Source organism: Puntigrus tetrazona, chromosome 17 (assembly GCF_018831695.1).
Source record: "Puntigrus tetrazona isolate hp1 chromosome 17, ASM1883169v1, whole genome shotgun sequence".
Taxonomy (NCBI): domain Eukaryota; kingdom Metazoa; phylum Chordata; class Actinopteri; order Cypriniformes; family Cyprinidae; genus Puntigrus; species Puntigrus tetrazona.
In genome coordinates, this window is record NC_056715.1 from 12,279,951 (window position 1) to 12,307,893 (window position 27,943).

Below are 27,943 nucleotides of genomic sequence, written 5' to 3' on the forward strand. Positions count from 1 at the left end.
ATATTAAGGTATAAGCAATGAAACTAGATTTTGGCTTCAAATGTGAAACATTTCTTTATTATTATTATTATTATTATTATTATAACATAAACATGCAAAAGAAAAACACATAAATGGAACGCATGTCTCAGTATTTACATGTTGCTGCAGTATACAATCCATTAATTAAAAGGGTTTTCTCTAATGTGCCTATGTCAGCAACCGACAGGTACACAAAATAGAGACAATATGAAACAAAACAAGAATGTTATATATGCTTTGAAGATACAGCATACAGAATACAAAACTGTAAAGATGTATACTAAAGCTAGTCATTAAGTCATTAAGCCATTTTTTAATATTCACTAGTATCCTGAACTAATGGTAGGTGCCGTTATATTCGATTATTCTGAAATTCCTCATCAACTGGACATATCTTTAATGTTGGTGTGCAGATGGCCTCGTCGCTTAAGAACTTGCTTGTACAGATTTTCGACCTCAGTGCCCTGAGCCAGCAGCTGAGTTATGGCACTGTTCTGATGGGCAGAGTAACACAAAAAAGCCTTAGAATATGCATTTACTTTGTAAACATGACAGGTTTGCAAGAATAAAAAGGTAAATTACATAGACACTGGTTTCAAATAATACCACATGTCCATATACTATACTATACTATACTATATACACATACATACATACACACACACACACACTTACCAAACTACTCAGGTATCTGTCAGTTTTCGGAATTGCTTGAATCATCTTAATTTTCACTTTTAAGTTCTGAATGAACTCTGCCACCATCCCCATAAGCTCTACCACATATCTGTACATACAGTCATAAACAGTAACCAATACCGTTAGCAATCCAATACAAATAAACCATTTAAAAGTGGCACATTAAATGCATCTGACCTGTGAAGATCAGCATGAACGGGCAGGTTCTGCTGACAAAGTGGCTTTGTGAGTCTCTCTCGTAAGACTGTCTGTTCTCGTAACACTTCCTGAAGGTGGGAAGTGAACTGTTGCAAGGAAGCAAACCTTTGACCTTACAACGAAATGGTCATTAGTACAATTACAGTCTTCTAGTACATCAAATTTGTGAAAGAAATCTAGACGATTCCTTTAACAGCACTTACTGAGGTAATGAGTGTGAGTGACGTCTGCACTGTCTCTGTCCAGCTTCAGCAGCTCTAAATCTAAATTAGCCTTGAGTGAGTGGGACACAGGGAAAAAAACATGTTAAGGGGTAGTTCAATCAAAAAGCAAAAGAGTCAACAGAAGATATACAATCATACAATAACTCGAGGGTGAGTAAATAATGACAGAATTTCATTTTTGCATGAACAATCCCTTTAATTTTTGTAAATCAGAAAAAGTTTGTTTTCAACCTGATCAAGATCACGTCTAATTCTGTTCAGCTGCTCGGTTTCAAGTAAAGCTGTGGAAAAGACTTCTGAATCCCGTGGAAGAGCGTCGAGCTCCTCCTATAAGATCCGCAACACAAATGTTTGACATTATCCACCATAACGGTTTAACATCTCAAAATTAATCACATCTTAGTTTACCTGTGTCATGGTGCCTGATGTTACACATCTGGCTAAAATCTTAGCAGCAGGTGTCACTGTATAAGTAACGGGGTCCCAGGGATTCATACCAAGCGTGTTTGCAGACCTGATGCCAGTTAAACAAACATTAAAGCTTAATAAAAATGTGTTTCTTGATGAGTGTTTCTTCAGCTATATGCATTTTTAGGTCTACTGGTTTTTTAAATTAAAGCTAACCTTTTTCTATATTACAACTTATATGTATACTTTAAATATGGGAGAGGAATTAAAATATTATATTTCAATTGTGCATCTTAGCGTTAGCCCACAACGCTTAAATTATTGCGAACTTTCAATAATTTACTTTGCTTGTAGCTCTTAGTTGCTATGGAATATTAACATAAATGCTACGCTGGCTGTTGCTGTGTGAGTTATGTTTTTCAAGGCATCAGTATTACTTAACTTTGTTGAAAGAAATGTCTCCGATCCGTCCGATTTTGCTAAAATGTCTGTTGTTCCGTCTCAATTTCAATCTACCGCCTCTTCGTTTCGCGCAGCTACGCAAAGTATTAGAAGCGCAGATATCCAAATTACGCGCATACGATTGCAGAGTTCTCGTCGTGGTCCTGAACAACAATCATATGATATACAGATCGTAGAAAGTGTAGCGTGACGCGAAATGCAACGTCCTACGTAATTCTACATTCTGGGCCCGCAGATTCACAAATAATCACAACGATCACTTATTGTACTATAAATCAAGTATAACCAAACAAAAATATATAATTAAATTGTTTATAACTGTTTTATACGCAGGATTCGGATAATTTCTGGGTGTAGAGTTTGTTGTATCGGCAGGCGTAAAACCGTCAATCACTTCCTCCAGCAGCTGCGCGCCATAGCTGTTTACAAAGGTCTGCGCAGCGAATCTCTCATTAAATAACCGAATAAATGCATTAAATTAAAAAAAAAAGAAGCAAACGTTTCTGCGAAGTTGGCAAAAAGTAATTTTAGTCAGTTGGTCGGAATTGTCTTATTAGCGAACAGTTTGATGCATCGTGATGCGTATGTATTTGACAGGCTGCGATAAGAAGCGGGTCACGCAATGACAACAGTCCTCCGGCGTAACAAACCCCAGATGTCACCGTGCTAGATTCGTACCAGGTCCGATTGAAACGACTTATCCAGCGCGGCTCGTGTTTACAGTAAGATACGGCCGGAGAAATGTCGGCTGCGGCGCGAGCGGCAGCGCCCGTGATGCTGTCCCGGTTCCGCGGGGCTCTGGTCGGCTCGGTGCTGGGCGACTGTATTGGCGGTGAGTTTGAAGGAGCTGTGGATGTGCCTTTAGATAGAGTCCTTCAGCATCTCAGCGCTCTGGAGGATGAAACGCGGGGCGATGGTGAGCATTTCAGTATTTTACATACTTCCTTCTGTTTGTTTGTGATCTTTGATAGCATTGGTGGTGTTAGGCCGTATCAGTTCCCACTGAAATTAAATATCACACTTACGCATTTTTGTATTCCTCATTTAGGGGTCACGTTTGTGAACCTTCAGAGAGTGTGTTTTTTTTCACATGAATGTTTAACCTGTAATGTTTGAGGGGATTTCATGGAGCCTGGCTGAATTTTTGCTATATACAAACAATACATTTCATACAGAAGCATTTTTTTTTTACTGTGAATGTATTTTTTTCCTCAGGAATCCTTCAGTACAGTGATGACACAGCTATGATGCGGTGCGTTGCAGATTCACTTCTCACCAGGATGGCTTTTGACGAACGAGACATGGCTCGAAGGTATGTTATACCGCTGCAAGTGACTAGAAAAGTCCTTTTAAGCGAGTATTGGATTTTCCTGATCACTTTACTTGGTTCCAGATTTGCAAAGGAGTATAACCTTGCTCCGGGGCGGGGTTACGGCTCAGGTGTCATACAGGTACTGCGGAAGCTTGCGTCGCCCCATCTGAAGGACGTCTTCCAGCCGGCACAGGCTCAGTTTGGAGGCCGCGGTTCTTTCGGGAACGGAGGTGCCATGAGAGCGGCACCCTTTGCCCTGGCTTTCAAAAGCCGAGTCGATGTCTGCAGGGTGAGTAGTCATCTAATTGTCGAACTTAAAGGAACATGACACTTTTAGCATAGATCATTGAGTCATTAGCTAATTTCCTTTTCTTTAAGCTATTAGCATTCTGGACTTCAAACATTTTTGTCTTAATGTTTTTCACTGAAGGACATACAGTTCTCAAATTTTTAGTTTTGTTGTGCTGTTTAAAAAGTATCTTCACATCGCAAGTTAGGTGGTCTTTGTGTATCTGTATGTATTTGTCATCTTTGGAAGGTGTAGACATGAGGAAATCTGACAGCGTTGCATTCAGTCATCTCATTGTGTCGCTGCTTAGGCTTTGGTTTATCTTTGCACGTTCTTGTGTTTGTGTGAAGGCATAATTACGCATCTTGATTTCAAAGCTAGTTTGCTACTGCTAGCCTTTCTGAAATCGCCTACCCTACCTTTCATTTGGACTGTCCCAGACTAACGTTCTGTCCTACCATTTGTTTTGGCAGTATTCTCGGTTTGGCGCAATGTTAACACACTCATGCTCTTTGGGCTACAATGGGGCGGCATTGCAGGCCCTTGCTGTCCATCTGTCTCTACAAGGCGCTTTGGCTCTGCCAAAAGATTTTATCAACAAACTGATATCAGAGATGGAGGAGATGGAAAAAGACGAAACAGCCCAGCTTGATGCTAAAGCGTAAGTGAGAAAACTAATTTCAGCTGTAAGTTCCAGGTATAGTTTACGCAAAATGAAAAGTATGTCATCATTTACTCACCCTTGTGTTGTTCCAAGCATGGTTGACTTGCTTTCTTCAGTACAACTTAAAAGAAGATATTCTGATTAATTTTTTTAAACTGTTGTTGTTTTGTCCATGAAGTGTTTTTATCATTAACTAAAACTATTAAAACCCATTTTTTAAAAAAAAATCTTTTTTAAATAATGGTACTTGAAAATCTATAAACCATAAAAGAAGAATTACTGACTACTACTTTGATTACTAAAACTGAATAAAAAACTAAATAAATAAAAAAGCACACGAAAAAAAAAAATTAAACAGCAAATAAAATGTAAATAAAAAAATTGACATTTACAAATAATATGAATAAATACTATATAGGTATATAAAATTCTAAAATTACACTGTCTAAATGACATTGCTCCCCCCCCGACTTTCATTTTGTGCAACAGTAAATTCTGACATTATTTTCTAACATTATTTTCTGTTCTACTGTTTATGGATTCTAAGCCACTCTGTTTTTATTCCACAGACTCAATTTATCAGATTTCCCATATTGCTCACGATTGCACAGAGTGAAAGAACTTATGGACAGAAACGGCGTGAGCATTGAGGAGGTCATATCTGAACTGGGTTAGTGTTAATTACTGTTGATTAGCATGGATCTGATCATTTATAAATGCTTTATGCTGTTTTTCTTGAAGTTGACACTCTTTGGTTTGTATTAGGGAATGGCATCGCTGCCTTACAGTCTGTGCCCACTGCTATCTTCTGCGTGCTGCATTGTTTGGAGCCCCGAGACGGGCTGCCAGAGAGATTCGGAGGACTGGAGAGGACAATAGCCTACAGCTTGGCTCTGGGTGGTGACACTGACACCATTGCTTGCATGGCAGGGGCAATCGCAGGGGCACATTACGGCATCGACTCCATTCCCCAGAGCTGGCAGAAGAGCTGCGAAGGGGTGGAGGAGGCAGATGATTTAGCGAGACGTATGTATGATCTTTCCTGCCTTGAAGAGGACAGGGGGACATCGAGCTATGAGAACAATCAACCGCACACACACGCCAGTCATCAGCACACTGCAAACACTGACTGACCCACTACATGGCCATATGCAACATGCAGCCACACATGAGTCAAACTTTACCCGGCACACAGTGTCAAATGCACTCGCTAATATACCATCATCTGTGTTTATAAAAATGTGAAACTTCTTGTGCAAAATGTTTACAATAAAAAGAACGAAACAATACCATTTTATTGGTAACGAGCTTGTGTTTCGTCCTTTCTTTCCTTCACATTTAACACTGTTAGCATGTTAGTTCACAGTACATTAACTAACGTTGACAAGCACAACTTGTGCTTTTAATAATGTATTGGTATGAATGCTGAAATGAACTAAGATTGATAAATGCTGTAGAATTGTTCATTCGTAGATCATGCTTACTAACGTTGTTAACCAGTGTTAACTAAAGAACCTTATTGTGAAGTATTTTTAATGGCAATAAATCATTCCACGTTTTGAACCGTAGGAACATTAATTGCGTACAACAGGCAAAAATACGGGGCGATTATTTCTTTTTAATGCACGTGTACATGCTTTGATTATTCACCATTAGATACTTTTCTCGTTATTGTAGCTTGGTATTTGTTAGAATCTCCTGTTCTAAACTCAGAGTGATGTCATAAAACAATTACGAGGTTTTTAGAACGTTGGATGGGACTATAAGGCGAGAAATTCTTTTTTTTCTCTTTGTAGCGAGTAAGGAGTTGTTATCAACAACGGTGTTTACAGTTGCTGATAGCGTTTTAGCGTTTTTAGCGAATATGGGACAGCAAACTTCTCGGACACAAAAGGTGGTGGAGGAAGGAGGTTCCGAGTGTGTGCGCGAGGTCGATCCCCGTCCACCAGTTCCACCCGGCGACCACAAGGCGGAGCTTCATCCTCGGCCTGACGAGACGCCTGTGGCCGTCGTTGAGGGAGGAGGCGGGCAGGAGGAGAAAGGTGGCCAGAAAACAAGGAAAAAGAGGAGGTTCAAGAGGCTTGCCTCCTTTTTCCGTTGTTTCTCTCGCCGCAAATCCACCAGAGCTCGGAATGAGCAGGTGGAGCGAGCTGAGGTGGACCAGGACGCTAAAGCTGGACCGTCCACTGATGGTAAATTGCACGCTTTCATGGAGTCTCTTAATCAGTTACGCACAATAATATCAAACGCAAAAATGCCTTTCTTACACTTTATTTGTATGCAATATTTATTTGATATTGTTTTGGTTGATATTCCTCTCTTCAGGTCAGGCTTCTGTACAGGACGTTGTCTGTATTGTGGAGGACGATGACCACCAGAAGCCTCCTACAAGTAGTCCTGAGGTCTGCTTCAGTGCCGAGGACCAGCAGATGAAGGACAACGAGCCTCAAGATCAGGACAGTCCAGTCAGTCCGTCAGCAGGTGCGAGTGGATCACACCTGCTGAGACGGCTGGACTGTAATGAGATCAAGATGCTCGAGGGTGAGTTCGATGGAAGCCGTGTTAAAATAGTTTGAATAGCTGTAGCCTGTCACACCGCTTTGTGAAATAATAAAAAAACAAAAACTGTTTTAATAGAACACATTTGCTGGAAATATGCCGTCGGCAAAAAGATGGGCAAGGGAGGATTCGGCTCCGTCTTTGAGGGGACCCGGTGCAAAGACGGCCTTCAGGTGGCTATGAAATTTGTAGACAAGACGGAGAACGTGCGCTACGTCAGCCTCGTAAGTACACTCCGCTCTTTGTTTAATCTCGTCTCGGTCACTGTGCATTTATGATATTTTTAAATATTTCACTAGACTGATTACCGTCTTTCTTCTAGCCTGACCATCCCCGACCAGTACCCTTAGAGGTGGCTCTAACAGCCATGGCAAATCAAGGCCCGACTCAAGCAACATCATAAAGTTGCTGGACTGGCAGGACCAACTAGAGCAGTACATCATGGTCCTGGAGCGGCCCTCACCCTGCGTCGACATGCACCTCTTCTGGAAGGACCACGGAAACTCCTTAGCGAGGGGTGGCGCGTCATTTCATCGCGGCAGATCGTTGATGCCGCTGCCGCTTGCTGTTCTCGGGGGGTGTTCCACCGGGACATCAAAATGCCAAATCTCCTCGTCAACACGGAGACCCTAGAGGTCAAATTGATTGACTTTGGGTGTGGGGACCTGCTCAAAAGCTCTTCTTACAACACCTACTCTGGTATGTGACACATCGTGATATTAACATTGAGTAAAACTAAATGGCATTTCAGTCACGGGGTAAACCCTTGCCATCAGGGACGGTAAGGTACTGCCCTCCCGAGTACTTTGAGAAAGGCGAGTACCACGGGAAGGAGGCAACAGTGTGGTCGTTAGTTAGGCGTGCTGCTGTTCGCTATGATCACTGGCCTTTTCCCGGACAGCATCGATATCGGCCTCATGGACGTCGACGCCTGGTCCCATCCGGGCATCTCAGATGGTGAGAAAAATCATTACAGGACGAGGAAGGATAGCGGCTTTATAAAAGATGGAATGATGGACATTGCAGGCATTTTTCCGAGTTTACAAAGCAGGTGTGAACTGATAATCAGACAGTTTTCCCAACGTTTCTGCACAGAATGTTGCCATTTCATTCGAGGTTGCCTGAAGAGCACCCCAGAACAGAGGGTTCATTTAGAGGAGATGCGGTTCCATGACTGGTTCAAGGTACTAAGTCTAAGCTTAGCTAAAACCTTTGCCTTTTTGTAGGTTTGGTTTGATTCTCTCAAAATGGACATCAGCTTCCTTTATTATTCCTGCTACGGCTATAGTCTGTAGTCTATAGTCTATAGGCTAAAGTCAATGCTCACACGTTCTGCGTTTCAGGTCCTCCTCTGAGTCGTGGAAAAGAGGGTCAGCCCTGCGTCTGGCGGGCTGACGTGAGTGGCCCCTCCATCCCTCCAGCCTTTGCGTCTTGCGGGGCTGGCAAGTCTTGGTTGCGTCTGGCGCCTCGGCTTGTGGCGGTAGTTTTAGCGTCTTGCGGAACTACTCGCCTGGGGATGTGTACATATTGTAAATAGTTAGTTTAGTTGTAGTTAGTTAAGTTAGAACTTCCATCCCTCCGGCCTTAGCGTCTTGCGGGGCTGGCAAGTCTTGGTTGCGTCTGGCGCCTAGGCTTGAGGCGGTGGTTTTAGCGTCTTCTTGGAACTACTCGCTTTGGGATGAGTGTTGTAAATAGTTTTAGCTTTAGTCAGTTAAGTACTACACCATCCAATCATATTTTTATCAGTGGGGTCACTCAGAGCTGCCACAGGCCTCCAGGTCCCAGAGATCAGTGCCACCGAAACATCAGAGGTTGAGATCATGACCTCAGCCACAGAACTCTCTTGGACCCAGAAGGCCTGCCAGGATGGCTTCAGAAATCCCAGTGAAGACCACTAATAAAGCCCAAAGCTTCCCGCTAATGCTAGGGCTTCTTTATTAAAACACTTCTATATTAAAAGAATGTGAAAATCAAAAATGTGGAAAAGGTTTATTTACTTATCACTCTGTATGTTCATTTAAATAATGATCTCAGAAGGTAACTTATACCAGGTAACTCAAAGAAGAGGTAAACTTTTGTCCCTTTATTTATTGAATGTAATTTGGCTTTACACGGGTCCAGACAATAAAAATGGCTTTTGGACCGTCATTGTTTTGTACTTTTCTAGTATTCTGCTATAAGGAATTATTCGGTTTTGCACAGCTCGCTTGTGTTAATGTCTCGGCTGTATGTAACTTTGAATAAAGTTTATTTTTACATAAACTGGGTCTGAATTTATTAGAAATACAACATCTCTAAATGACAGAAATAATCGGTACAAAGTTCAAGCTACTATTTTAACAGGACTTAAATGATTACTCACTGTGCAATGCGGTATAAAAATTTGTAAAAAGTTGTTCTGTTGTAATACAGCGCATTTAAGAACGCATACAAATTTTGATTTGAGAGAAATAAAAGACTGGGGAAGGCTGTGAATGACCTGAGAGACGAAGCAGTGTAAGAAGCTTTTTACTCTCATGGCTGCAAAGTCTGGGTTTACAAACCAAAGCAAAACCCGCCAGTAAGTAGAAAAAAGTATCCCAAAGTAGATACCAGAAGCCCCCTCAGACACCTATAATGACATGCCTGCTCCAGTAGGTGTCACTAAAAACCTTTGCAATCATCAGCATAAAACAGCAGAAGGAGAGAGAGAGAGAGAGAGAGAGAGAGAGTAGAAGGAGCACGTGAGTTTGTGTTGTTTATGATTTTGATGAACTAAAACACTTAAAGGGATAGAATAAAGTACAGCTGTACAGCTTTTTAGGATAAATTTGTTCATTTGCAAACATGTCATTTGTTCTTATTTAGATGACGGGATGAAAAGATCGCGACAGTTTACTTTAAATGTTGTTCTTGCACCGTACACGTTCACATTAAAGCGAGCACTATTAAATGCACAATGTCCGAGCCCACGACCCCAGGAAAGAAGGGCAACTTGACCGGAAGTGCCAGAAAATTAAAGGACAACGCCGCAGATTGGCATAATCTCATCCTGAAATGGGAGCGATTAAATGAAGAGGATCCACGACCGCGACTAAAATCGTTAATCTGGGATTAAGCAAAAAGTAAGTTTTACCTCCCATTCAAACATAAATAGTATCATTTATGTCGGTGACTTACAATTCTAATGCCATACTCATAATTTGTGAGAAAGCAATCTGGTAACACTTTGTTTTACAGTCCTGTTTCTCGTGTACATACTATGCAGTACTTTAGTAATTGCCATAATTAGGTAATAACTAGGTACTAACCGAAACCTACCCTACCCAATGTAGTTACCTTGTATCACCGGTGCTTTCTTAGGTAAGTACACTGTAAGTACAGTAAAATAAAGTGCAGTCTACCTGCTCTTTTGTAAGCTGTTTTCTCCATCTTGTCTTTTCCCAGATCAGATACTGAGCCTGATGTTGTGATGGAAGGAAGCAGTTTGGCAGCTGGAGACTTTTCAGACAATCTGAAACGGAGCAACCAAGAGCTGGAGGAAGAATGTGTGAAGTTACGGGAGGTTGTGGATAAAATGGTGACTTTTTGCAGAACGAGCATCAGCAATACTTAATGTTAGTACATTTTTATGCAGTCTGAATTATTTCACCAAAGGCAAACATACTGTCAAAGATGGAGAAGATGGTCCATGCCGAGAGTGGAATCTGTGAACTGGAAGCGTTTCAGTACGGAGAGAAAGGAAGAGCAGCACCACTCTTTCACACATGGTCCACTCAACAGTTTGGTAAGAGCAAGAAAAGATCGTTTTCTGGTAATAGTGCTGTCAACCCATTAATCACATTCAAAATATTGAAAACATTGACTTTTTGTATAAACAGAAAAAAACCACTAACTTATAATAATACTGTTTTTATACAAATTTACAAAGAATGCAGTAAAAGTTAATTGAAAAAACACCATAACACAGACAGAATATATGTAATGTAAACTGTTGTTGTTTTGTCCATGCAGTGTTTTTGTCATTAACTAAAACTTTTAAAACCAATTTTTTTTTTTTTAAATCGTTTTTTAAATAATGGTGTCACGTTGTGGTTTGGCGTGAAGGAGCACACGACAAGTAAAATAAACTCAAACAGATTTAATCCTCTAAACGGGCAAAATAAATATATACAAACAGGCAGGCAGGCAGAACATAAACCACGTATGGACCGCGACGATCGGACAAACGTGAACTCAAAACACACAGGACTTAAAAATACAACGTAATCACTAAATTAACTAGACACAGCTGAAGACAATAATACAATTAATAGGAAGAGAAGATAGGGCACACAGAGCACATGACAAAAACAACAACAAAACAGTCCAAAGACGTGACAAATGGTACTTGAAAATCTATAAACCATAGACCAAGAATTACTAACTACTACTTTGATTAAACTTTTTAAACTGTTGTTGTTTTGTCCATGCAGTGTTTTTATCATTATCTAAAACTATTAAAACCCATTTTTTAAAAATTTGTTTTTCAAATAATGGTACTTGAAAATCTATAAACCATAAAAGAAGAATTACTGACTACTACTTTGATTACTAAAACTGAATAAAAACTAAATAAATAAAATCACACACACACACAAAAATTAATCGACAAATAATATGAATAAATACTATATAGGTATATAAAATTCTAAAATTACACTGTCTAAATGACATTGCTCCCCGACTTTCATTTTGTGCAACAGTAAATTCTGACATTATTTTCTAACATTATTTTCTGTTCTACTGTTTATGGATTCTAAGCCACTCTGTTTTTATTCCACAGACTCAATTTATCAGATTTCCCATATTGCTCACGATTGCACAGAGTGAAAGAACTTATGGACAGAAACGGCGTGAGCATTGAGGAGGTCATATCTGAACTGGGTTAGTGTTAATTACTGTTGATTAGCATGGATCTGATCATTTATAAATGCTTTATGCTGTTTTTCTTGAAGTTGACACTCTTTGGTTTGTATTAGGGAATGGCATCGCTGCCTTACAGTCTGATGATTTAGCGAGACGTATGTATGATCTTTCCTGCCTTGAAGAGGACAGGGGGACATCGAGCTATGAGAACAATCAACCGCACACACACGCCAGTCATCAGCACACTGCAAACACTGACTGACCCACTACATGGCCATATGCAACATGCAGCCACACATGAGTCAAACTTTACCCGGCACACAGTGTCAAATGCACTCGCTAATATACCATCATCTGTGTTTATAAAAATGTGAAACTTCTTGTGCAAAATGTTTACAATAAAAAGAACGAAACAATACCATTTTATTGGTAACGAGCTTGTGTTTCGTCCTTTCTTTCCTTCACATTTAACACTGTTAGCATGTTAGTTCACAGTACATTAACTAACGTTGACAAGCACAACTTGTGCTTTTAATAATGTATTGGTATGAATGCTGAAATGAACTAAGATTGATAAATGCTGTAGAATTGTTCATTCGTAGATCATGCTTACTAACGTTGTTAACCAGTGTTAACTAAAGAACCTTATTGTGAAGTATTTTTAATGGCAATAAATCATTCCACGTTTTGAACCGTAGGAACATTAATTGCGTACAACAGGCAAAAATACGGGGCGATTATTTCTTTTTAATGCACGTGTACATGCTTTGATTATTCACCATTAGATACTTTTCTCGTTATTGTAGCTTGGTATTTGTTAGAATCTCCTGTTCTAAACTCAGAGTGATGTCATAAAACAATTACGAGGTTTTTAGAACGTTGGATGGGACTATAAGGCGAGAAATTCTTTTTTTTCTCTTTGTAGCGAGTAAGGAGTTGTTATCAACAACGGTGTTTACAGTTGCTGATAGCGTTTTAGCGTTTTTAGCGAATATGGGACAGCAAACTTCTCGGACACAAAAGGTGGTGGAGGAAGGAGGTTCCGAGTGTGTGCGCGAGGTCGATCCCCGTCCACCAGTTCCACCCGGCGACCACAAGGCGGAGCTTCATCCTCGGCCTGACGAGACGCCTGTGGCCGTCGTTGAGGGAGGAGGCGGGCAGGAGGAGAAAGGTGGCCAGAAAACAAGGAAAAAGAGGAGGTTCAAGAGGCTTGCCTCCTTTTTCCGTTGTTTCTCTCGCCGCAAATCCACCAGAGCTCGGAATGAGCAGGTGGAGCGAGCTGAGGTGGACCAGGACGCTAAAGCTGGACCGTCCACTGATGGTAAATTGCACGCTTTCATGGAGTCTCTTAATCAGTTACGCACAATAATATCAAGCGCAAAAATGCCTTTCTTACACTTTATTTGTATGCAATATTTATTTGATATTGTTTTGGTTGATATTCCTCTCTTCAGGTCAGGCTTCTGTACAGGACGTTGTCTGTATTGTGGAGGACGATGACCACCAGAAGCCTCCTACAAGTAGTCCTGAGGTCTGCTTCAGTGCCGAGGACCAGCAGATGAAGGACAACGAGCCTCAAGATCAGGACAGTCCAGTCAGTCCGTCAGCAGGTGCGAGTGGATCACACCTGCTGAGACGGCTGGACTGTAATGAGATCAAGATGCTCGAGGGTGAGTTCGATGGAAGCCGTGTTAAAATAGTTTGAATAGCTGTAGCCTGTCACACCGCTTTGTGAAATAATAAAAAAACAAAAACTGTTTTAATAGAACACATTTGCTGGAAATATGCCGTCGGCAAAAAGATGGGCAAGGGAGGATTCGGCCCGTCTTTGAGGGACCGGTGCAAAGACGGCCTTCAGGTGGCTATGAAATTTGTAGAAAAGACGGAGAACGTGCGCTACGTCAGCCTCGTAAGTACACTCCGCTCTTTGTTTAATCTCGTCTCGGTCACTGTGCATTTATGATATTTTTAAATATTTCACTAGACTGATTACCGTCTTTTTCTTCTAGCCTGACCATCCCCGACCAGTACCCTTAGAGGTGGCTCTAACAGCCATGGCAAATCAAGGCCCGACTCAAGCAACATCATAAAGTTGCTGGACTGGCAGGACCAACTAGAGCAGTACATCATGGTCCTGGAGCGGCCCTCACCCTGCGTCGACATGCACCTCTTCTGGAAGGACCACGGGAAACTCCTTAGCGAGGGGGTGGCGCGTCATTTCATGCGGCAGATCGTTGATGCCGCTGCCGCTTGCTGTTCTCGGGGGGTGTTCCACCGGGACATCAAAATGCCAAATCTCCTCGTCAACACGGAGACCCTAGAGGTCAAATTGATTGACTTTGGGTGTGGGGACCTGCTCAAAAGCTCTTCTTACAACACCTACTCTGGTATGTGACACATCGTGATATTAACATTGAGTAAAACTAAATGGCATTTCAGTCACGGGCTAAACCCTTGCCATCAGGGACGGTAAGGTACTGCCCTCCCGAGTACTTTGAGAAAGGCGAGTACCACGGGAAGGAGGCAACAGTGTGGTCGTTAGGCGTGCTGCTGTTCGCTATGATCACTGGCCTTTTCCCGGACAGCATCGATATCGGCCTCATGGACGTCGACGCCTGGTCCCATCCGGGCATCTCAGATGGTGAGAAAAATCATTACAGGACGAGGAAGGATAGCGGCTTTATAAAAGATGGAATGATGGACATTGCAGGCATCTTTCCGAGTTTACAAAGCAGGTGTGAACTGATAATCAGACAGTTTTCCCAACGTTTCTGCACAGAATGTTGCCATTTCATTCGAGGTTGCCTGAAGAGCACCCCAGAACAGAGGGTTCATTTAGAGGAGATGCGGTTCCATGACTGGTTCAAGGTACTAAGTCTAAGCTTAGCTAAAACCTTTGCCTTTTTGTAGGTTTGGTTTGATTCTCTCAAAATGGACATCAGCTTCCTTTATTATTCCTGCTACGGCTATAGTCTGTAGTCTATAGTCTATAGGCTAAAGTCAATGCTCACACGTTCTGCGTTTCAGGTCCTCCTCTGAGTCGTGGAAAAGAGGGTCAGCCCTGCGTCTGGCGGGCTGACGTGAGTGGCCCCTCCATCCCTCCAGCCTTTGCGTCTTGCGGGGCTGGCAAGTCTTGGTTGCGTCTGGCGCCTCGGCTTGTGGCGGTAGTTTTAGCGTCTCATGGAACTACTCGCCTGGGGATGTGTACATATTGTAAATAGTTAGTTTAGTTGTAGTTAGTTAAGTTAGAACTTCCATCCCTCCGGCCTTAGCGTCTTGCGGGGCTGGCAAGTCTTGGTTGCGTCTGGCGCCTAGGCTTGAGGCGGTGGTTTTAGCGTCTTGCGGAACTACTCGCTTTGGGATGAGTGTTGTAAATAGTTTTAGCTTTAGTCAGTTAAGTACTACACCATCCAATCATATTTTTATCAGTGGGGTCACTCAGAGCTGCCACAGGCCTCCAGGTCCCAGAGATCAGTGCCACCGAAACATCAGAGGTTGAGATCATGACCTCAGCCACAGAACTCTCTTGGACCCAGAAGGCCTGCCAGGACGGCTTCAGAAATCCCAGTGAAGACCACTAATAAAGCCCAAAGCTTCCCGCTAATGCTAGGGCTTCTTTATTAAAACACTTCTATATTAAAAGAATGTGAAAATCAAAAATGTGGAAAAGGTTTATTTACTTATCACTCTGTATGTTCATTTAAATAATGATCTCAGAAGGTAACTTATACCAGGTAACTCAAAGAAGAGGTAAACTTTTGTCCCTTTATTTATTGAATGTAATTTGGCTTTACACGGGTCCAGACAATAAAAATGGCTTTTGGACCGTCATTGTTTTGTACTTTTCTAGTATTCTGCTATAAGGAATTATTCGGTTTTGCACAGCTCGCTTGTGTTAATGTCTCTCGCTGTATGTAACTTTGAATAAAGTTTATTTTTACATAAACTGGGTCTGAATTTATTAGAAATACAACATCTCTAAATGACAGAAATAATCGGTACAAAGTTCAAGCTACTATTTTAACAGGACTTAAATGATTACTCACTGTGCAATGCGGTATAAAAATTTGTAAAAAGTTGTTCTGTTGTAATACAGCGCATTTAAGAACGCATACAAATTTTGATTTGAGAGAAATAAAAGACTGGGGAAGGCTGTGAATGACCTGAGAGACGAAGCAGTGTAAGAAGCTTTTTACTCTCATGGCTGCAAAGTCTGGGTTTACAAACCAAAGCAAAACCCGCCAGTAAGTAGAAAAAAGTATCCCAAAGTAGATACCAGAAGCCCCCTCAGACACCTATAATGACATGCCTGCTCCAGTAGGTGTCACTAAAAACCTTTGCAATCATCAGCATAAAACAGCAGGAGAGAGAGAGAGAGAGAGAGAGAGAGAGAGAGAGAGAGAGAGTAGAAGGAGCACGTGAGTTTGTGTTGTTTATGATTTTGATGAACTAAAACACTTAAAGGGATAGAATAAAAGTACAGCTGTACAGCTTTTTAGGATAAATTTGTTCATTTGCAAACATGTCATTTGTTCTTATTTAGATGACGGGATGAAAAGATCGCGACAGTTTACTTTAAATGTTGTTCTTGCACCGTACACGTTCACATTAAAGCGAGCACTATTAAATGCACAATGTCCGAGCCCACGACCCCAGGAAAGAAGGGCAACTTGACCGGAAGTGCCAGAAAATTAAAGGACAACGCCGCAGATTGGCATAATCTCATCCTGAAATGGGAGCGATTAAATGAAGAGGATCCACGACCGCGACTAAAATCGTTAATCTGGGATTAAGCAAAAGTAAGTTTTACCTCCCATTCAAACATAAATAGTATCATTTATGTCGGTGACTTACAATTCTAATGCCATACTCATAATTTGTGAGAAAGCAATCTGGTAACACTTTGTTTTACAGTCCTGTTTCTCGTGTACATACTATGCAGTACTTTAGTAATTGCCATAATTAGGTAATAACTAGGTACTAACCGAAACCTACCCCTACCCAATGTAGTTACCTTGTATCACCGGTGCTTTCTTAGGTAAGTACACTGTAAGTACAGTAAAATAAAGTGCAGTCTACCTGCTCTTTTGTAAGCTGTTTTCTCCATCTTGTCTTTTCCCAGATCAGATACTGAGCCTGATGTTGTGATGGAAGGAAGCAGTTTGGCAGCTGGAGACTTTTCAGACAATCTGAAACGGAGCAACCAAGAGCTGGAGGAAGAATGTGTGAAGTTACGGAGGTTGTGGATAAAATGGTGACTTTTTGCAGAACGAGCATCAGCAATACTTAATGTTAGTACATTTTTATGCAGTCTGAATTATTTCACCAAAGGCAAACATACTGTCAAAGATGGAGAAGATGGTCCATGCCGAGAGTGGAATCTGTGAACTGGAAGCGTTTCAGTACGGAGAGAAAGGAAGAGCAGCACCACTCTTTCACACATGGTCCACTCAACAGTTTGGTAAGAGCAAGAAAAGATCGTTTTCTGGTAATAGTGCTGTCAACCCATTAATCACATTCAAAATATTGAAAACATTGACTTTTTGTATAAACAGAAAAAACCACTAACTTATAATAATACTGTTTTTATACAAATTTACAAAGAATGCAGTAAAAGTTAATTGAAAAACACCATAACACAGACAGAATATATGTAATGTAAACTGTTGTTGTTTTGTCCATGCAGTGTTTTTGTCATTAACTAAAACTTTTAAAACCAATTTTTTTTTTTTTAAATCGTTTTTAAATAATGGTGTCACGTTGTGGTTTGGCGTGAAGGAGCACACGACAAGTAAAATAAACTCAAACAGATTTAATCCTCTAAACGGGCAAAATAAATATATACAAACAGGCAGGCAGGCAGAACATAAACCACGTATGGACCGCGACGATCGGACAAACGTGAACTCAAAACACACAGGACTTAAAAATACAACGTAATCACTAAATTAACTAGACACAGCTGAAGACAATAATACAATTAATAGGAAGAGAAGATAGGGCACACAGAGCACATGACAAAAACAACAACAAAACAGTCCAAAGACGTGACAAATGGTACTTGAAAATCTATAAACCATAGACCAAGAATTACTAACTACTACTTTGATTAAACTTTTTAAACTGTTGTTGTTTTGTCCATGCAGTGTTTTTATCATTATCTAAAACTATTAAAACCCATTTTTAAAAATTTGTTTTTCAAATAATGGTACTTGAAAATCTATAAACCATAAAAGAAGAATTACTGACTACTACTTTGATTACTAAAACTGAATAAAAACTAAATAAATAAAATCACACACACACACAAAAATTAATCGACAAATAATATGAATAAATACTATATAGGTATATAAAATTCTAAAATTACACTGTCTAAATGACATTGCTCCCCGACTTTCATTTTGTGCAACAGTAAATTCTGACATTATTTTCTAACATTATTTTCTGTTCTACTGTTTATGGATTCTAAGCCACTCTGTTTTTATTCCACAGACTCAATTTATCAGATTTCCCATATTGCTCACGATTGCACAGAGTGAAAGAACTTATGGACAGAAACGGCGTGAGCATTGAGGAGGTCATATCTGAACTGGGTTAGTGTTAATTACTGTTGATTAGCATGGATCTGATCATTTATAAATGCTTTATGCTGTTTTTCTTGAAGTTGACACTCTTTGGTTTGTATTAGGGAATGGCATCGCTGCCTTACAGTCTGATGATTTAGCGAGACGTATGTATGATCTTTCCTGCCTTGAAGAGGACAGGGGGACATCGAGCTATGAGAACAATCAACCGCACACACACGCCAGTCATCAGCACACTGCAAACACTGACTGACCCACTACATGGCCATATGCAACATGCAGCCACACATGAGTCAAACTTTACCCGGCACACAGTGTCAAATGCACTCGCTAATATACCATCATCTGTGTTTATAAAAATGTGAAACTTCTTGTGCAAAATGTTTATAAAAAAAGAACGAAACAATACCATTTTATTGGTAACGAGCTTGTGTTTCGTCCTTTCTTTCCTTCACATTTAACACTGTTAGCATGTTAGTTCACAGTACATTAACTAACGTTGACAAGCACAACTTGTGCTTTTAATAATGTATTGGTATGAATGCTGAAATGAACTAAGATTGATAAATGCTGTAGAATTGTTCATTCGTAGATCATGCTTACTAACGTTGTTAACCAGTGTTAACTAAAGAACCTTATTGTGAAGTATTTTTAATGGCAATAAATCATTCCACGTTTTGAACCGTAGGAACATTAATTGCGTACAACAGGCAAAAATACGGGCGATTATTTCTTTTAATGCACGTGTACATGCTTTGATTATTCACCATTAGATACTTTTCTCGTTATTGTAGCTTGGTATTTGTTAGAATCTCCTGTTCTAAACTCAGAGTGATGTCATAAAACAATTACGAGGTTTTTAGAACGTTGGATGGGACTATAAGGCGAGAAAAATTCTTTTTTTCTCTTTGTAGCGAGTAAGGAGTTGTTATCAACAACGGTGTTTACAGTTGCTGATAGCGTTTTAGCGTTTTTAGCGAATATGGGACAGCAAACTTCTCGGACACAAAAGGTGGTGGAGGAAGGAGGTTCCGAGTGTGTGCGCGAGGTCGATCCCCGTCCACCAGTTCCACCCGGCGACCACAAGGCGGAGCTTCATCCTCGGCCTGACGAGACGCCTGTGGCCGTCGTTGAGGGAGGAGGCGGGCAGGAGGAGAAAGGTGGCCAGAAAACAAGGAAAAGAGGAGGTTCAAGAGGCTTGCCTCCTTTTTCCGTTGTTTCTCTCGCCGCAAATCCACCAGAGCTCGGAATGAGCAGGTGGAGCGAGCTGAGGTGGACCAGGACGCTAAAGCTGGACCGTCCACTGATGGTAAATTGCACGCTTTCATGGAGTCTCTTAATCAGTTACGCACAATAATATCAAACGCAAAAATGCCTTTCTTACACTTTATTTGTATGCAATATTTATTTGATATTGTTTTGGTTGATATTCCTCTCTTCAGGTCAGGCTTCTGTACAGGACGTTGTCTGTATTGTGGAGGACGATGACCACCAGAAGCCTCCTACAAGTAGTCCTGAGGTCTGCTTCAGTGCCGAGGACCAGCAGATGAAGGACAACGAGCCTCAAGATCAGGACAGTCCAGTCAGTCCGCCAGCAGGTGCGAGTGGATCACACCTGCTGAGACGGCTGGACTGTAATGAGATCAAGATGCTCGAGGTGAGTTCGATGGAAGCCGTGTTAAAATAGTTTGAATAGCTGTAGCCTGTCACACCGCTTTGTGAAATAATAAAAAAAAAAACTGTTTTAATAGAACACATTTGCTGGAAATATGCCGTCGGCAAAAAGATGGGCAAGGGAGGATTCGGCTCCGTCTTTGAGGGGACCCGGTGCAAAGACGGCCTTCAGGTGGCTATGAAATTTGTAGAAAAGACGGAGAACGTGCGCTACGTCAGCCTCGTAAGTACACTCCGCTCTTTGTTTAATCTCGTCTCGGTCACTGTGCATTTATGATATTTTTAAATATTTCACTAGACTGATTACCGTCTTTCTTCTAGCCTGACCATCCCCGACCAGTACCCTTAGAGGTGGCTCTAACAGCCATGGCAAATCAAGGCCCCGACTCAAGCAACATCATAAAGTTGCTGGACTGGCAGGACCAACTAGAGCAGTACATCATGGTCCTGGAGCGGCCCTCACCCTGCGTCGACATGCACCTCTTCTGGAAGGACCACGGGAAACTCCTTAGCGCGAGGGGTGGCGCGTCATTTCATGCGGCAGATCGTTGATGCCGCTGCCGCTTGCTGTTCTCGGGGGGTGTTCCACCGGGACATCAAAATGCCAAATCTCCTCGTCAACACGGAGACCCTAGAGGTCAAATTGATTGACTTTGGGTGTGGGGACCTGCTCAAAAGCTCTTCTTACAACACCTACTCTGGTATGTGACACATCGTGATATTAACATTGAGTAAAACTAAATGGCATTTCAGTCACGGGCTAAACCCTTGCCATCAGGGACGGTAAGGTACTGCCCTCCCGAGTACTTTGAGAAAGGCGAGTACCACGGGAAGGAGGCAACAGTGTGGTCGTTAGGCGTGCTGCTGTTCGCTATGATCACTGGCCTTTTCCCGGACAGCATCGATATCGGCCTCATGGACGTCGACGCCTGGTCCCATCCGGGCATCTCAGATGGTGAGAAAAATCATTACAGGACGAGGAAGGATAGCGGCTTTATAAAAGATGGAATGATGGACATTGCAGGCATCTTTCCGAGTTTACAAAGCAGGTGTGAACTGATAATCAGACAGTTTTCCCAACGTTTCTGCACAGAATGTTGCCATTTCATTCGAGGTTGCCTGAAGAGCACCCCAGAACAGAGGGTTCATTTAGAGGAGATGCGGTTCCATGACTGGTTCAAGGTACTAAGTCTAAGCTTAGCTAAAACCTTTGCCTTTTTGTAGGTTTGGTTTGATTCTCTCAAAATGGACATCAGCTTCCTTTATTATTCCTGCTACGGCTATAGTCTGTAGTCTATAGTCTATAGGCTAAAGTCAATGCTCACACGTTCTGCGTTTCAGGTCCTCCTCTGAGTCGTGGAAAGAGGGTCAGCCCTGCGTCTGGCGGGCTGGACGTGAGTGGCCCCCTCCATCCTCCAGCCTTTGCGTCTTGCGGGGCTGGCAAGTCTTGGTTGCGTCTGGCGCCGGCTTGTGGCGGTAGTTTTAGCGTCTCATGGAACTACTCGCCTGGGGATGTGTACATATTGTAAATAGTTAGTTTAGTTGTAGTTAGTTAAGTTAGAACTTCCATCCCTCCGGCCTTAGCGTCTTGCGGGGCTGGCAAGTCTTGGTTGCGCCTGGCGCCTAGGCTTGAGGCGGTGGTTTTAGCGGCGTCATGGAACTACTCGCTTTGGGATGAGTGTTGTAAATAGTTTTAGCTTTAGTCAGTTAAGTACTACACCATCCAATCATATTTTTATCAGTGGGGTCACTCAGAGCTGCCACAGGCCTCCAGGTCCCAGAGATCAGTGCCACCGAAACATCAGAGGTTGAGATCATGACCTCAGCCACAGAACTCTCTTGGACCCAGAAGGCCTGCCAGGACGGCTTCAGAAATCCCAGTGAAGACCACTAATAAAGCCCAAAGCTTCCCGCTAATGCTAGGGCTTCTTTATTAAAACACTTCTATATTAAAAGAATGTGAAAATCAAAAATGTGGAAAAGGTTTATTTACTTATCACTCTGTATGTTCATTTAAATAATGATCTCAGAAGGTAACTTATACCAGGTAACTCAAAGAAGAGGTAAACTTTTGTCCCTTTATTTATTGAATGTAATTTGGCTTTACACGGGGTCCAGACAATAAAAATGGCTTTTGGACCGTCATTGTTTTGTACTTTTCTAGTATTCTGCTATAAGGAATTATCCGGTTTTGTACAGCTCGCTTGTGTTAATGTCTCGGCTGTATGTAACTTTGAATAAAGTTTATTTTTACATAAACTGGGTCTGAATTTATTAGAAATACAACATCTCTAAATGACAGAAATAATCGGTACAAAGTTCAAGCTACTATTTTAACAGGACTTAAATGATTACTCACTGTGCAATGCGGTATAAAAATTTGTAAAAAGTTGTTCTGTTGTAATACAGCGCATTTAAGAACGCATACAAATTTTGATTTGAGAGAAATAAAAGACTGGGGAAGGCTGTGAATGACCTGAGAGACGAAGCAGTGTAAGAAGCTTTTTACTCTCATGGCTGCAAAGTCTGGGTTTACAAACCAAAGCAAAACCTGCCAGTAAGTAGAAAAAGTATCCCAAAGTAGATACCAGAAGCCCCTCAGACACCTATAATGACATGCCTGCTCCAGTAGGTGTCACTAAAAACCTTTGCAATCATCAGCATAAAACAGCAGAAGGAGAGAGAGAGAGAGAGAGAGAGAGAGAGAGAGAGAGAGAGAGAGAGAGAGAGTAGAAGGAGCACGTGAGTTTGTGTTGTTTATGATTTTGATGAACTAAAACACTTAAAGGGATAGAATAAAGTACAGCTGTACAGCTTTTTAGGATAAATTTGTTCATTTGCAAACATGTCATTTGTTCTTATTTAGATGACGGGATGAAAAGATCGCGACAGTTTACTTTAAATGTTGTTCTTGCACCGTACACGTTCACATTAAAGCGAGCACTATTAAATGCACAATGTCCGAGCCCACGACCCCAGGAAAGAAGGGCAACTTGACCGGAAGTGCCAGAAAATTAAAGGACAACGCCGCAGATTGGCATAATCTCATCCTGAAATGGGAGCGATTAAATGAAGAGGGATCCACGACCGCGACTAAAATCGTTAATCTGGGATTAAGCAAAAAGTAAGTTTTACTCTCCCATTCAAACATAAATAGTATCATTTATGTCGGTGACTTACAATTCTAATGCCATACTCATAATTTGTGAGAAAGCAATCTGGTAACACTTTGTTTTACAGTCCTGTTTCTCGTGTACATACTATGCAGTACTTTAGTAATTGCCATAATTAGGTAATAACTAGGTACTAACCGAAACCTACCCCTACCCAATGTAGTTACCTTGTATCACCGGTGCTTTCTTAGGTAAGTACACTGTAAGTACAGTAAAATAAAGTGCAGTCTACCTGCTCTTTTGTAAGCTGTTTTCTCCATCTTGTCTTTTCCCAGATCAGATACTGAGCCTGATGTTGTGATGGAAGGAAGCAGTTTGGCAGCTGGAGACTTTTCAGACAATCTGAAACGGAGCAACCAAGAGCTGGAGGAAGAATGTGTGAAGTTACGGAGGTTGTGGATAAAATGGTGACTTTTTGCAGAACGAGCATCAGCAATACTTAATGTTAGTACATTTTTATGCAGTCTGAATTATTTCACCAAAGGCAAACATACTGTCAAAGATGGAGAAGATGGTCCATGCCGAGAGTGGAATCTGTGAACTGGAAGCGTTTCAGTACGGAGAGAAAGGAAGAGCAGCACCACTCTTTCACACATGGTCCACTCAACAGTTTGGTAAGAGCAAGAAAAGATCGTTTTCTGGTAATAGTGCTGTCAACCCATTAATCACATTCAAAATATTGAAAACATTGACTTTTGTATAAACAGAAAAAACCACTAACTTATAATAATACTGTTTTTATACAAATTTACAAAGAATGCAGTAAAAGTTAATTGAAAAACACCATAACACAGACAGAATATATGTAATGTAAACTGTTGTTGTTTTGTCCATGCAGTGTTTTTGTCATTAACTAAAACTTTTAAAACCAATTTTTTTTTTTTAAATCGTTTTTTAAATAATGGTGTCACGTTGTGGTTTGGCGTGAAGGAGCACACGACAAGTAAAATAAACTCAAACAGATTTAATCCTCTAAACGGGCAAAATAAATATATACAAACAGGCAGGCAGGCAGAACATAAACCACGTATGGACCGCGACGATCGGACAAACGTGAACTCAAAACACACAGGACTTAAAAATACAACGTAATCACTAAATTAACTAGACACAGCTGAAGACAATAATACAATTAATAGGAAGAGAAGATAGGGCACACAGAGCACATGACAAAAACAACAACAAAACAGTCCAAAGACGTGACAAATGGTACTTGAAAATCTATAAACCATAGACCAAGAATTACTAACTACTACTTTGATTAAACTTTTTTAAACTGTTGTTGTTTTGTCCATGCAGTGTTTTTTATCATTATCTAAAACTATTAAAACCCATTTTTTAAAAATTTGTTTTTCAAATAATGGTACTTGAAAATCTATAAACCATAAAAGAAGAATTACTGACTACTACTTTGATTACTAAAACTGAATAAAAACTAAATAAATAAAATCACACACACACACAAAAATTAATCGACAAATAATATGAATAAATACTATATAGGTATATAAAATTCTAAAATTACACTGTCTAAATGACATTGCTCCCCGACTTTCATTTTGTGCAACAGTAAATTCTGACATTATTTTCTAACATTATTTTCTGTTCTACTGTTTATGGATTCTAAGCCACTCTGTTTTTATTCCACAGACTCAATTTATCAGATTTCCCATATTGCTCACGATTGCACAGAGTGAAAGAACTTATGGACAGAAACGGCGTGAGCATTGAGGAGGTCATATCTGAACTGGGTTAGTGTTAATTACTGTTGATTAGCATGGATCTGATCATTTATAAATGCTTTATGCTGTTTTTCTTGAAGTTGACACTCTTTGGTTTGTATTAGGAATGGCATCGCTGCCTTACAGTCTGATGATTTAGCGAGACGTATGTATGATCTTTCCTGCCTTGAAGAGGACAGGGGGACATCGAGCTATGAGAACAATCAACCGCACACACACGCCAGTCATCAGCACACTGCAAACACTGACTGACCCACTACATGGCCATATGCAACATGCAGCCACACATGAGTCAAACTTTACCCGGCACACAGTGTCAAATGCACTCGCTAATATACCATCATCTGTGTTTATAAAATGTGAAACTTCTTGTGCAAAATGTTTACAATAAAAAGAACGAAACAATACCATTTTATTGGTAACGAGCTTGTGTTTCGTCCTTTCTTTCCTTCACATTTAACACTGTTAGCATGTTAGTTCACAGTACATTAACTAACGTTGACAAGCACAACTTGTGCTTTTAATAATGTATTGGTATGAATGCTGAAATGAACTAAGATTGATAAATGCTGTAGAATTGTTCATTCGTAGATCATGCTTACTAACGTTGTTAACCAGTGTTAACTAAAGAACCTTATTGTGAAGTATTTTTAATGGCAATAAATCATTCCACGTTTTGAACCGTAGGAACATTAATTGCGCATAACAGGCAAAAATACGGGCGATTATTTCTTTTAATGCACGTGTACATGCTTTGATTATTCACCATTAGATACTTTTCTCGTTATTGTAGCTTGGTATTTGTTAGAATCTCCTGTTCTAAACTCAGAGTGATGTCATAAAACAATTACGAGGTTTTTAGAACGTTGGATGGGACTATAAGGCGAGAAATTCTTTTTTTTCTCTTTGTAGCGAGTAAGGAGTTGTTATCAACAACGGTGTTTACAGTTGCTGATAGCGTTTTAGCGTTTTTAGCGAATATGGGACAGCAAACTTCTCGGACACAAAAGGTGGTGGAGGAAGGAGGTTCCGAGTGTGTGTGCGAGGTCGATCCCCGTCCACCAGTTCCACCCGGCGACCACAAGGCGGAGCTTCATCCTCGGCCTGACGAGACGCCTGTGGCCGTCGTTGAGGGAGGAGGCGGGCAGGAGGAGAAAGGTGGCCAGAAAACAAGGAAAAGAGGAGGTTCAAGAGGCTTGCCTCCTTTTTCCGTTGTTTTTCTCGCCGCAAATCCACCAGAGCTCGGAATGAGCAGGTGGAGCGAGCTGAGGTGGACCAGGACGCTAAAGCTGGACCGCCCACTGATGGTAAATTGCACTTTCATGGAGTCTCTTAATCAGTTACGCACAATAATATCAAACGCAAAAATGCCTTTCTTACACTTTATTTGTATGCAATATTTATTTGATATTGTTTTGGTTGATATTCTCTCTTCAGGTCAGGCTTCTGTACAGGACGTTGTCTGTATTGTGGAGGACGATGACCACCAGAAGCCTCCTACAAGTAGTCCTGAGGTCTGCTTCAGTGCCGAGGACCAGCAGATGAAGGACAACGAGCCTCAAGATCAGGACAGTCCAGTCAGTCCGCCAGCAGGTGCGAGTGGATCACACCTGCTGAGACGGCTGGACTGTAATGAGATCAAGATGCTCGAGGGTGAGTTCGATGGAAGCCGTGTTAAAATAGTTTGAATAGCTGTAGCCTGTCACACCGCTTTGTGAAATAATAAAAACAAAAACTGTTTTAATAGAACACATTTGTTGGAAATATGCCGTCGGCAAAAGATGGGCAAGGGAGGATTCGGCCCGTCTTTGAGGGGACCCGGTGCAAAGACGGCCTTCAGGTGGCTATGAAATTTGTAGAAAAGACGGAGAACGTGCGCCACGTCAGCCTCGTAAGTACACTCCGCTCTTTGTTTAATCTCGCCTCGGTCACTGTGCATTTATGATATTTTTAAATATTTCACTAGACTGATTACCGTCTTTCTTCTAGCCTGACCATCCCCGACCAGTACCCTTAGAGGTGGCTCTAACAGCCATGGCAAATCAAGGCCCGACTCAAGCAACATCATAAAGTTGCTGGACTGGCAGGACCAACTAGAGCAGTACATCATGGTCCTGGAGCGGCCCTCACCCTGCGCCGACATGCACCTCTTCTGGAAGGACCACGGAAACTCCTTAGCGAGGGGGTGGCGCGTCATTTCATGCGGCAGATCGTTGATGCCGCTGCCGCTGTTGTTCTCGGGGTGTTCCACCGGGACATCAAAATGCCAAATCTCCTCGTCAACACGGAGACCCTAGAGGTCAAATTGATTGACTTTGGGTGTGGGGACCTGCTCAAAAGCTCTTCTTACAACACCTACTCTGGTATGTGACACATCGTGATATTAACATTGAGTAAAACTAAATGGCATTTCAGTCACGGGCTAAACCCTTGCCATCAGGGACGGTAAGGTACTGCCTCCCGAGTACTTTGAGAAAGGCGAGTACCACGGGAAGGAGGCAACAGTGTGGTCGTTAGGCGTGCTGCTGTTCGCTATGATCACTGGCCTTTTCCCGGACAGCATCGATATCGGCCTCATGGACGTCGACGCCTGGTCCCATCCGGGCATCTCAGATGGTGAGAAAAATCATTACAGGACGAGGAAGGATAGCGGCTTTATAAAAGATGGAATGATGGACATTGCAGGCATCTTTCCGAGTTTACAAAGCAGGTGTGAACTGATAATCAGACAGTTTTCCCAACGTTTCTGCACAGAATGTTGCCATTTCATTCGAGGTTGCCTGAAGAGCACCCCAGAACAGAGGGTTCATTTAGAGGAGATGCGGTTCCATGACTGGTTCAAGGTACTAAGTCTAAGCTTAGCTAAAACCTTTGCCTTTTTGTAGGTTTGGTTTGATTCTCTCAAAATGGACATCAGCTTCCTTTATTATTCCTGCTACGGCTATAGTCTGTAGTCTATAGTCTATAGGCTAAAGTCAATGCTCACACGTTCTGCGCTTCAGGTCCTCCTCTGAGTCGTGGAAAAGAGGGTCAGCCCTGCGTCTGGC

General features: G+C 41.5%; 4 protein-coding genes, 2 long non-coding RNA genes and 5 pseudogenes across 9 annotated transcripts; 10 read left to right on the plus strand and 1 right to left on the minus strand.

Moving 5' to 3' along the window:
• Positions 1-101: 101 nt before the first annotated feature.
• haus2 (HAUS augmin like complex subunit 2) lies at positions 102-2,156 on the minus strand. Its single transcript, XM_043262851.1, has 7 exons — positions 1,989-2,156; positions 1,548-1,653; positions 1,371-1,466; positions 1,119-1,188; positions 895-1,027; positions 697-805; positions 102-515 (listed from the first exon to the last, which is right to left on the minus strand). The coding sequence occupies exons 2-7, from the start codon at positions 1,632-1,634 to the stop codon at positions 402-404; spliced, it is 609 nt and encodes a 202-aa protein (XP_043118786.1). The 5' UTR covers positions 1,635-1,653; positions 1,989-2,156; the 3' UTR covers positions 102-401.
• Positions 2,157-2,306: 150 nt separating this feature from the next.
• adprs (ADP-ribosylserine hydrolase) lies at positions 2,307-5,581 on the plus strand. Of its 2 annotated transcripts, XM_043262850.1 has the most exons (7): positions 2,307-2,440; positions 2,607-2,925; positions 3,225-3,321; positions 3,403-3,610; positions 4,084-4,271; positions 4,844-4,944; positions 5,040-5,581. In XM_043262850.1, the coding sequence occupies exons 2-7, from the start codon at positions 2,751-2,753 to the stop codon at positions 5,405-5,407; spliced, it is 1,137 nt and encodes a 378-aa protein (XP_043118785.1). In that variant the 5' UTR covers positions 2,307-2,440; positions 2,607-2,750; the 3' UTR covers positions 5,408-5,581. The 2 variants fall into 2 exon arrangements, with proteins under 2 accessions (XP_043118785.1, XP_043118784.1); XM_043262849.1 differs by having other exon boundaries at positions 2,428-2,925.
• Positions 5,582-5,718: 137 nt separating this feature from the next.
• LOC122361823 lies at positions 5,719-8,467 on the plus strand (annotated as a pseudogene).
• Positions 8,468-9,562: 1,095 nt separating this feature from the next.
• LOC122361827 lies at positions 9,563-12,156 on the plus strand (annotated as a pseudogene).
• Positions 12,157-12,293: 137 nt separating this feature from the next.
• LOC122361824 (serine/threonine-protein kinase pim-1-like) lies at positions 12,294-14,873 on the plus strand. The gene is given in 6 exon segments (XM_043262848.1): positions 12,294-13,041; positions 13,175-13,390; positions 13,487-13,629; positions 13,730-13,798; positions 13,801-14,107; positions 14,185-14,873. Coding segments are annotated over 6 exon segments (1,509 nt in total). The 5' UTR covers positions 12,294-12,713; the 3' UTR covers positions 14,631-14,873.
• A 1,209-nt stretch (positions 14,874-16,082) lies between these two features.
• Positions 16,083-16,411, plus strand: LOC122361542. Its single transcript, XR_006252978.1, has 2 exons — positions 16,083-16,138; positions 16,264-16,411. It is a non-coding gene; the product is annotated as an uncharacterized LOC122361542 (long non-coding RNA).
• Positions 16,412-16,536: 125 nt separating this feature from the next.
• On the plus strand, positions 16,537-18,697 carry LOC122361541. 3 transcript variants are annotated; one of them, XR_006252977.1, is made up of 5 exons: positions 16,537-16,758; positions 16,843-16,974; positions 17,052-17,181; positions 18,216-18,316; positions 18,412-18,697. It is a non-coding gene; the product is annotated as an uncharacterized LOC122361541 (long non-coding RNA). The 3 variants fall into 3 exon arrangements; XR_006252976.1 differs by having other exon boundaries at positions 16,542-16,974; XR_006252975.1 differs by lacking the exons at positions 16,537-16,758; positions 16,843-16,974 and having other exon boundaries at positions 16,981-17,181.
• Positions 18,698-19,222: 525 nt separating this feature from the next.
• Positions 19,223-20,695, plus strand: LOC122362112 (annotated as a pseudogene).
• Positions 20,696-20,722: 27 nt separating this feature from the next.
• LOC122362111 (serine/threonine-protein kinase pim-1-like) lies at positions 20,723-21,205 on the plus strand. Its single transcript, XM_043263403.1, has one exon. It carries the CDS (start codon positions 20,723-20,725, stop codon positions 21,203-21,205), a length of 483 nt encoding a protein of 160 aa, XP_043119338.1.
• A 1,524-nt stretch (positions 21,206-22,729) lies between these two features.
• On the plus strand, positions 22,730-25,321 carry LOC122362359 (annotated as a pseudogene).
• A 336-nt stretch (positions 25,322-25,657) lies between these two features.
• LOC122362357 lies at positions 25,658-27,879 on the plus strand (annotated as a pseudogene).
• Positions 27,880-27,943: the final 64 nt, after the last annotated feature.